The 10,852-nt window shown below is 37.4% G+C and overlaps 1 protein-coding gene across 3 annotated transcripts in view; it reads left to right on the top strand.

The window, feature by feature from the left end:
* WDR44 (WD repeat domain 44) overlaps window positions 1-10,852 on the top strand; it is an 82,728-nt gene that overhangs the window by 25,290 nt on the left and 46,586 nt on the right. For 2 of the 3 annotated variants that reach the window (XM_007465459.1, XM_007465460.1), the window contains exons 3-5: window positions 4,336-4,410; window positions 8,960-9,590; window positions 10,080-10,210. In XM_007465459.1, coding sequence (XP_007465521.1) covers window positions 4,336-4,410; window positions 8,960-9,590; window positions 10,080-10,210 — 837 coding nt within the window. The remainder of the gene's footprint in view (window positions 1-4,335; window positions 4,411-8,959; window positions 9,591-10,079; window positions 10,211-10,852) is intronic. The other variant, XM_007465461.1, reaches the window with a different exon arrangement.

Raw genomic sequence — 10,852 nt, 5'->3', positions numbered from 1 at the left:
AAAAAAAAAAAAAAAAAAAAAAAAAGATTCACTCAGTGTGAAAAGAAGATGGTTGAAAATGTAGCTTCCCTCCCATTCTTCACCTTCCACTTCCCAGTCCTCCTATCCAGAGACTATTGCTGTTTATGCTTGTAGATTTTAAAAGCCACTTAGATCTTAAGATATTTTTAGGTTATAACAAATAGGTTTGGGGAATTTATTTTATCCCAGTAATTATAGATTGTCCTTAACTTGAATAAAATTAGATAGAAAATGTACATATTTAGTAAATAAATATGAAGTTGGATATAGTTCTTTTTTACTTTTTATTTTGAAATAATTATAGAGTCACAGAAAGCTGCAAAGATAGTACAGAGTGAAGTCCTGTTATCCTTCACCCACTTTCCCCAGTGGTTATGTCTTAATTATAGTACAATATCAAAACCAAGAATTTGACGGTGGTACAGTGTGAGTGTATAGTTCTGTGTCGTTTTATTACATGTGTATATTTATATAACCACCACCACAATCCAGATGAGATCTAGTTTATCACCACAGAGAACTTCCTTTATAAAGTCACACCCATCACCTCCGCACATCATCCCTAACCCCAGGCAGCCAACCACTAATCTGTTTTCCATCTCAATAATTTTGTCATTTGAGAATGTCCTATAGATGGAATCATATAATATGTGACCTTTTGAGATTGGCTCAAATGATTGAGATCCATCCAAGTTGTTGCATGTGTCAATGGTTTATTCCTTTTTGTTGTTAAGTAATATTCTATGGTGTGGATGTACATGGGTTATTGAGTGCTTATTGTATATAACAGCATATCTATTGATACCTTAAGCAATCCAAAGAAAAGTTTGATATAGTTCCTATTTTTGATGACTTTACAACCTCACAGAAAAGATACATATATATAAGAAAGGATGATACATGTGGTATTGATGTTTGTAGACTAGAATAGACCTTGAGAATTACAGGGAGTTTGGAGGAGGAAGGGGGACATAGAGCAATTGTGAGAGCTCTGTTGCCTGGAATAGGAGAGAAAATTTTTCGGGAGGAGGTAGAACTTGTGTTAGGCTTTGAAAATTGGGAGAGGTTTGCATAGGTGGATAGAGAAAAATTGGGAAAGCATTGTATGTTAGGTAATAGTATGAACTAATTAACATGCAAAGGCAGAGAATTTGCTGGGCGCATTGAAAGACTGGTGTGACTAATGTAAACATTTCAGTGGTGGAATGTTGGTAAAGTAAATTGGGGCCAGATTTCCATGAGCCTTGAATGTCAGGTTAAGAAATCTGGGCTTTAAAATTTTGAAGCAAGATATTTAAAGTCAATTTTTATATGTCTTACAAGATTTTTTGCTGGGGAATTAACAAAAGATAAGTGGTAGAAGGGTGGAAGAAAGTTCGGGGGAAAGAGACTAAGTGCAGAGAGAGCTATTAAGAGGTTAGAATATCAAGACATGAGACTCCAACAGAGGGATGGTGTTGATAGGAATGGATGGATGCATATGACAACTATTTAAGAGTTGTTTCCTGGTTTTTGTTTCTTGTTTTTTTTTTGTTTTTTTTTTCTCCTCAGCAAAAAAGAGTGGCGGTCACATCTCAAACATTTTTTAAAATTTCACTTTAGTCACAGTTAATTACTCATTACTCATTACACAGTTACTTTCTCATTACTAAAAATCAGAAGTGACCTGAATTTTTTAGTAACTAACATTTTTAGCTTAATGTTCTTTAGTAGATAATAATGAAGATTTCTTTGAGTGTAGATCACTTTTGTAATGATTTGTGAAACTGGGTCTTTTGTTGGATGTGCTTATTAAAATTAAAAAGCTCAATTCTTATAACTGAATACTATGAGGAGGGTACAAACAGCTCTCTAATATCCAATACAGATGGAGGGAAACAGTGGTGTGAATTGCTAGAAATTGAATGCTCTTTCATACCTTTTAAGAAAGCATGTATCTGAGGTTGTGATAGGTAGGAGTTAGAGAAATGGCCTAATGGTGGGAAGCTGGGATTTAGGTGGGAAGCTGGGGTTTAGTAGGTACTGTGCTACAGTAATGGGGCAGCCCATCTCCAGAAAAAGGTAATAATTGAGGACTGTCTCAAGTCTAGCTGAGTTGGTGTTGGTTGTCTGTAGGCACATGCTTGGCTTCCATTGCTTTGTCCTCAAAGCCTGATCGAGGTGCTAGGGGAAGGACCTGGACCTTAAACCTCACTAAGGAGAGAATCATAGATGACTATATATACTAAATCAGGTTTTACTAAGAAATCTTCCAATTAACCTCTCTAGAGATCAGATCCTCTGGTAGGTGCCATATCACTCCTTAAAACTAGGACTTAACAGCAGTTTACCTTATAGGAGTTGATATCTTTCAAAAGTTCAAAGTCTAAGAGAGTTTTGTTAAAGCCAAATAAAATAGAAGCCTAATCATTGCTTGGCAGTTTTGGTCTGTGATCTTTGTAAGTATTAAAACAAATTAAATTGAGGTACAGGAATTATTAGAATGTATTTTTCTTAGGTTAACTTGGAGAAAATATCCACGGAATTAAGGTTGTACAGTGCTTCTGATTTCCCTACTAATGAATAGTTATTGGAGGGTAATTGGGTAAATACAGTTAATTTGTAGGACAGTTGAAGGTGTTTCTCTAATATTCATTAACCGTTCTTAATTATCATCAGCTTTCAAGAATTCTTTCTCATCTTGTCAAGATGGCTATTTCAGGGTGGTCAGGGAAGGCTTTTCTGATGTAATAATGCCTGAGCTATGACCCTAAGGATGGTAAGGAACCATCCAGTTGGCCAAAGTATAATTGTGTGGTTGTGATGGGAGAGGGAGGTGAGAAATATAGATGTCAAAGATGTAGGCAGGAACCATATCATGTTAGGTGCTCATGGGCTGTGGTAGAGTTTAGATTTTATCTAATACTTCAAATTCCATGAAACAACTTTTCTCTAGAAGAATCTATATAAGAATTGGTAGTATTTCCCAAATGCTGGGAGGAATTCAGTGAAACAACTTTTCAGCTTGAAGATATTGGAAGTCGTACAGAAATTTCTCTAGCACATTATTAAGTCTTTAGCATTATAATAATCTCTGGAGTAGAGAAATTATTGAAGCCTGTCCTGATACTTGTATAATTGCTACCTTAATACATACATACATCCTTATGTATCTTAGGTCACTCATCTGTCAAAAATGGTTATAGTGACTTTCTGACAAGCTCTGTGATGTACACCAAGAATTATGAAAAGTTTTTTTTCTCAGTATTAGTGGTAGCATTCAAATTACTGTACTTCTATAAATGTAAAGAAAACTTAAGATGGAAAAGAATATTGTGTTAAGATTTGCAAATGTATGATTATCTTACTTTACCCGAATTTTTTTTCCAACGGAAATGCAGCATCCATTTTACCTTCTCTAACCTCCCAAATATATATATATATGTACGTATGTGTATATGAATGTATACGTAGATATATATGTATTTTTGGTGGGTTTAATTTTTTTCATCTGTTACTGTTTTGGGGACTTCATTTAATACCAGTTAAATCTTGATTCCTTTTTTTTTTTTTTTTTCTTGCGTTATGCGGGCCTCTCACTGTCGTGGCCTCTCCCATTTGCGGAGCACAGGCTCCGGACGCGCAGGCTCAGTGGCCATGGCTCACGGGCCCAGCCGCTCCGCGGCATGTGGGATCTTCCCGAAACGGGGCACGAACCCGCGTCTCCTGCATCGGCAGGCGGACTCTCAAGCACTGCGCCACCAGGGAAGCCCTGTATACGTAGATATATATGTATTTTTGGTGGGTTTAATTTTTTTCATCTGTTACTGTTTTGGGGACTTCATTTAATACCAGTTAAATCTTGATTCCTTTTATCTAAAGTGTATAGAGTTTTCAAGAAAATGATTGATTCTCTGAATATGGTCTTCCTCGTTATGTACTTTTGTGTTTATTCATATTTATGAAGGGATACTTTGGGGAAAATAACAATTCTAATTCAACCCTTTGCTTAAGTCCTTAATCTTTTTAAGCTGCAAAGGTACTTAGTAGTTCTTATCTTCCTGCACAGTTTTTTAATGTTAAAAAGTTGGGTACATGTAAAGGAAAATATCCTATTACAATAGAAAAATCGAAAATTGCTGATTGGTAACCTTCCTATGCAAATTAAATTGTCCCAATTGGCATAAAAATCTCTGGGCATCTATCAGTATACAAACATCTAAGCTCTTTATGGGCCTTTGATTTATTAATGTTATAATTTCTAATTTATACCCATTTTAAACAAAGTTTTAAAGAAAAGATATTTGGTCTTTGTTTCTTTTCTTTTTAAAATAGGAAGCAGAGAACTCTGCATACAAAGTTGGAAATGAGTCCCCTGTACAAGAATTGAAGCAAGATGTGTCTAAAAAGGTTTGTAAGATAAAATGTCAATATTAGTTTAGCAGATGTCATATTTTTATGGTATATTTAAAGCGGAAAATTTTTTATATTCTTTTAGTATAGTGCCCTGTACGTGGTGGATGTTCAGTAAATGTTCCTGAATCTGTTGAATTTGTGATTGAAGGCACATCAGGCTTTTTAGAAGGCATTTTGTAATCGAACTAATTGGTAATTTATCCTTGAATCAGTATTTTGAAAAATGTTTTATAATGTGTTTTTATTTTTTATACCTGTATTTTTATTAGAGTAAGCTATAGCTACTCTTGAGGTTAGTACCAAGAGGTAAAGGTACTGAAAAACTCAGTGCAGCAAATGGTAATGTTTGAGGAGTTAGAGGTTACAAGAAGTCATTACTCTTCTAGTACCTTTGATAACTTTTAAGGAATTGATCATATGAAGCTTCAGGGTTTGGTTTACTGGAAGAGACTGAGCATAAGATAAAAATTTTGGCAATGGGTTGTTCACAGTATCAGGATAAAACCCAAGGAGAAGGAATGGTGTGTGTCTGTTAATTTATACCAATTTTGAGTGTTTTCTGTGCCCCAGGCACTGTTTAGCGAGTGGTTTTCCAGAGACCAATGCTATGACACATCCTCTATCCCAGAGTTTCTCAACAGCAACACCTTTGGGGTGAATAATTCTTTGTTGTGGGGGGAAGGAGAGACTGTTCTGTACATTGTAGAATGTTTAGCAGCATTCCTGGCTTTGACTCACTAGATGTCAACGTCCACCCCCCCCCACCGCCACCAACCCCTACCCCATCTTGACAACCAAAAATGTCTCCAGACATCACTGAATGTCTGGGGGAATGATACCGGGCAAAATCACCACTAATGTAGATTCATTGTTCTACCCTTATGGAATTTAGAAATTAATGGACTACATATTTTAATATTGATCATACTTTTTCCTTTAAAAAGAAAAATTTCCTTTTTGGGAAAAATGGTTTTGTGTATCAGCATGAATGAGATAACAAGAGTGGTACCCTTTTTTTTTTTTAATCAGAAATTTCCCACAATTCTACACAAACAAACAGCTGTCTTGATTTTTTGGCATTCCCTTCTGGTTCTCACTCATTTGCTTTTTTTTTTTGGCCTATTTGTAGTGTAGATAGAATTTTGTTGGTGATGGTGTTGTTTTGTTTCTGACAGAATTTTATATTCTACCTTTTCCTCTTAACATTTTTTGATTTTTATCATATTTCTACATGATTTTTTTTTTCTTTTTTGCGGTACGTGGGCCTCTCACTGTTGTGGCGTCTCCCGTTGTGGAGCACAGGCTCCGGACGCGCAGGCTCAGCAGCCATGGCTCACGGGCCCAGCCACTCCGCAGCATGTGGGATCTTCCCGGACCGAGGCACAAACCCGCGTCCCCTGCATTGGCAGGCAGACTCTCAACCACTGCGCCACCAGGGAAGCCCACTACATGATTTTAATACTCAGTTTTCATTTAGTCTATTAGCTTCCATCAAGCAAATGGATTATTATGTATCTAGCCATTTTTATTGTTGAAAACTTGAAAAGTTTCTGTTTTTCCACTAGAGCTTTTCTTTCCCTTTTTAAGAATTTTTTTCTTGGGATAAAATACAAATGGGTAAGTATAGTTAGTAGCCAAAAAAATGTGATTTTTAAGGAGAGTTTAGAAGCTGAAAAAATAGTAAACACTATGGAGCCATAGAGTGAGTCTTAAGACTCTAGGTATTACTTTTTAAGTTCTAGCCTTTTCAAGTGAATTAAGTATCCAACATTAATGATAAAGGCTGTGGAGTTATACCCTGGATCAGGACACAATCCCTGTTCCCAGTAACTTACATTTTAGTAGAGAAAATTGGATAAACACAAAATTGAGTGTAATAAGTGTTCAAATAGACTTGCAAACTTTATAAGAACACAAAGGGAGGCTTTACTTTCTCCTTGAGGATAGGAATGGGGAAGGAGGAAGTAGCATCTGAACTGGTTCTTGATGAATGGATAAGATTTGGGCAGGGGGCTTCCCTGGTGGCACAGTGGTTGAGAGTCCGCCTACCGATGCAGGGGACATGGGTTCGTGCCCCGGTCCGGGAAGATCCCACATGCCGCGGAGCGGCTGGGCCCCTGAGCCTTGGCCGCTGAGCTTACGCGTCCAGAGCCTGTGCTCCGCAACGGGAGAGGCCACAACAGTGAGAGGCCCGCGTACCGCAAAAAAAAAAAAAAAAAAAAAAAAAAAAGATTTGGGCAGTCAGAAATGGAAGAGGAAAGGCATAACCAAAGGCGTGGAGATGAGGAATGTGCAGAATGTTTGACGATGAGTCTAGAGACCAGGGTTAGGGCCAGATTATGGGAATGCCTCTCATTGTCATACTAAAACATCTGGTTTTTATTTTACAGTCGCTGTGAAAGCAATGATTTTTTTGAAGCAGGGAGGTGATAGGAAACAGTTGCTTTAGCATGATCATTTCTATGTTAGTCTTGATTCTCACTGTTCTCTTGTTCTTTCCCCATTTGCTACCTCCTGAAACCCGGCAGAGAACGGGGGTGGGGAAACAGGGCTAGGTACTGTAAATAGGTGCTATGGGGGCATATCAAGAGGTAGAAAACACGGGCCTTGTTTTCCAGGTGTGGAGAAAATATTTATATAGAGCTAGCTCGTGTACTACTCTGTATTTATATTCTAGTTCGTATTATAATGAACAGTAAGAGTGATAGGAGTTCAGAAGAGGAAGAGATTGTCTTCAGGTAAGGGATTAGAGAAGGTTTAAGATTTTCAACCTTGTTTTAACCCCTCAGATGGCATAGGCCTTTTCACTCTGCATAGTGATTATTTGAAACCTTTACATTCACCTCATGCTCACTGTGCCCACCTGCATCTGCTTACTTTCATCAGATAACCTTGCTTCCCACACTGCATGTAGGTGTTAGAGGCTAAGAAGCCTGAATTCAGTCCTTTTCATCATCTCTCACTTCCCTCACCTGCAAACTTGTTTTCATTTTTTACCTCTTTTTCATGCCATTCCTGAGAATTTAGTATTCTTTTTTTTTCCTGTCTAAAGTAGAATGATATAATATAAAGAACACTGGATTTTTTGGAGAAAAACCCAGATTTCAGTTTTGACTTTGTAGTTTACTAGCTGTGGGACCTTGGGCGAAATACTTAATGCCTTTACCTCAGGTTCCTGCTTTTGTAGAAGGGAGATAATCTAGCTTCCTCACAAGGCCTGTGTAAAGATTAAATGGCAAATGTGTATACTGGGTCTGATACACAGCAGACCCTCTTTCTTTTCTTCTCCAGAACTTGTTATCTTCCTTTCCATTGGCTCTTTCCCCTCGGCTTATAAAAATGCTGGATCATTTTCTTGCACCCTCTTCCATGTATAGCCAAGCTTTTTGAGAACATAGAGTGTGCTGGCTGTTCCTGTCTTCACCTCTTATTCATTCGTAAATTTACTGTAATCTGGCTTCTGTTATTGCTAAAGTACTCAGAGCTCAGAAACTACCTAATTGACAAATTAGGTGGACTCTAGTTAATATTTCTCTGGTAAAAGTAAGGTAGGTCTAGGATAAAAATTTGAAGATTGAGAAAAATTAATATGTAGAATATGCTGGGAAATCAGGGATGAATATTATTGAACGGCTTAATATCCAGTTCAACTTGGCATGAATTTGTAGTAAACCACATCAAGATAGTTCCATAACACATTCTGTTAACTTTCTGGAGCCAAAGAATTGAGAAAGCAGAAGTCATCCATGTCTCCGTGGTGGAAAGATAAGTGAGTGGGCTGGGAGATTTATTGTGTTAATAATGACAGGACTGGGTAGAAAATATATTTTCTTCTAAATGTTAGTAGGAGACGCAGAAAGCCTGCCTGTAGTTTTCAACTGTAGATAAGAAATAAAAGGGAAAAAAGGCAAGATGAGGTGGGTATTTGAACTCTTTTCATGGTCCTGCCATCTCTCTGCAGAACAGGGGATTAGATGTAGCCTGTTTAAGAACATTAATCTCCCTGCATTTGCTGGCTTTCCATGTCAGGCTTGAGTTCAGAGCTGAACAACTTGAAATCTTGTACAAGGTGGTTTTGATTCTCATAGTTTTGTTAACTAGGCTCAAACCAGCAGGCAAGTAACTTGGCATAAATATGTAAATGAACTATGACATGAAGCATCTGAATGTAAATTTAGGTTTAAACTTTCTTTTACAGGGTTGATTGAATTTTTGTGATTACACGTACTAACACAGATTCCCTATATAATGGTTAAGAGTACAGTGTCTGGAACCAAACTCCCTACGTTTATGCCAGCTTCATCACTTACTAGCTTTGTGACGTTGGACAAACCACTTGGTCCCTCTGTGCCTTAGTTCCCTTATTTGTATAATGATGATAGTAAGAGTGCTATCTTACAAGGTTGTTGTAAAGATTAAAATACGTAAAGTGTTAAGAACATTGCCTGACACATAGTAAGTACTATATAAATGATTAGCTGTTATTTTGTTCTTATAAATAGCTTCACTGTGTTTTTTCAAATGCTTTTTAACCTTTCATCAGATTATTGAAAGTATTATTGAAGAGAGTCAGAAAGTACTACAGCTTGAAGATGACTCTTTGGATTCCAGAGGAAAAGGACAGTCTGATCAGGCTACTGCCAGTCCTATCATGGCTGGAACAGATATACCTGGATTGTTAGCCGTAGATCAAGTACTGCAGGAAGATTCCCAAAAGGCAGAGAGTCAGGATGTATCTGAAGAAACTGAATTAGAATCAAAAAAATGTTTTCCTTCTGATGACACATGTGACAAGCCAGTAGATGAAACCACTAAGTTAACTGAAATAAGTTCAACTGAACAACAGCTTAATGTGCCTGAAACTGAAACAGAAGTGTTGAACAAGGAAGCAGTGGAAGTCAAAGAAAGTGATGTTCTAGAACCTGCGTCCTCACACTCCTTATCTACTAAAGATTTTGCTGTTGTGGAAGAAGTTGCTCCTGCCAAACCACCAAGACAGCTTACTCCAGAACCTGATATAGTAGCTAGTACAAAGAAGCCTGTTCCAGCACGCCCACCTCCTCCAACTAATTTCCCGCCTCCTAGACCCCCACCTCCATCTCGACCTGCTCCACCACCAAGAAAAAAGAAAATCGAATTGGAGTTTGAGGCTCTTAAGGCACCTGATCTAGATGGCAAGTATTAATTGAGAAATAGCTATTTTTGCGGGGAGTTCTTGGAGTTGAAACTTGAACTTTCTGATTTTCCTTTTCACTTTATGCTGTATATAACAACATTGATGACCAAGTTATAAAACTTATTTTAGTAATAGAAAGTCAAAATGTTCACATTGGTGTTGTTACATTACTGTAATTAAACATTTCAGGAGACTTTCAAATCTGTTACCATTGGAGAGCCAGTGTGGCATAGTGAAAAGAGCGTAGAATTTGGAGACCAGATTTGAATTCAAGTCCTAGTTCTCTTCATGTGTAAGTTGTGTAGCCTTGAGGAATTTAACATATTTGAACCCTGGTTTTCCCATATATAAAATGAGAGTAATAAAACCACTTTTCTCAGAGGATTGTTCTAAGCATCAGCCAGATAAAGGTTAAAGTGCTTTTCAAGCTATGTATAAGGTCTTATATAAATATTAGTTGTTGTTGTTGTTGTTATTATTATTGCAGTTCCCAAAGAGAATATTACATCTGATACTCTCCTAACTACAAACATGGCTTCAGAGAGTACAGTCAAAGATTCTCAGCCTTCTCTTGATTTGGCAAGTGCTACCAGTGGAGATAAAATAGTTACTGCCCAGGTTGGTGAATTTGTGTTATATTTGATACAGGCTTTCTCAACTTTCTGCAACTGGCTGCTTTGTTGATTGTTTTGGTTTTGCTTTTGCTTTTGGTTTTGGTTTGTTGATTGTTGAACCTTCTTTCTTCTCCAGGCCAAATATTTCCTTGTCCCCAAAACCTGGCTACCTTACATCCCTTGTCTAGCTCTGCTACTTAAGTAGCTGGCTGATTCTGGCAAGCTATTTAACATCTGAGTCTGAGATGGCTCATTGAAGAAATGAGGGGAAAACCTTCCTTGAAGGTTTCTTGCAAGGTTGAAATGAGCTAGAGTATGCCAAGTACCTGGCATGTAGTAGGTATTCAAAAAGTGACAGATGCTACTATATGTAATATTTATTAATAAATACCAACTATAATCTTCATTTATCTGACCTATAGTGGTCAAAATTGGGGACTTTTATTTTTTATAATTTCCTTTTCCTAATCATGAAAAAAAAACTTCATACACTAGGCTATGTATCCATATATGAGGCAATAGAAAGGACTTGATAACATGAATTTCTACCACCGTCAAATTCTGGGATTCAAGGGGGTTATTTACGTGGTAGCTGTGGTTAGGGCAGGTTAGCCGACTGGGAGATACTATCATACTAAGTGAAGTA

This window comes from Lipotes vexillifer, unplaced genomic scaffold, assembly GCF_000442215.2.
Source record: "Lipotes vexillifer unplaced genomic scaffold, Lipotes_vexillifer_v1.1 scaffold560, whole genome shotgun sequence".
Classification (NCBI taxonomy): domain Eukaryota; kingdom Metazoa; phylum Chordata; class Mammalia; order Artiodactyla; family Lipotidae; genus Lipotes; species Lipotes vexillifer.
This window is presented reverse-complemented; position numbering and strand designations above follow the sequence as displayed.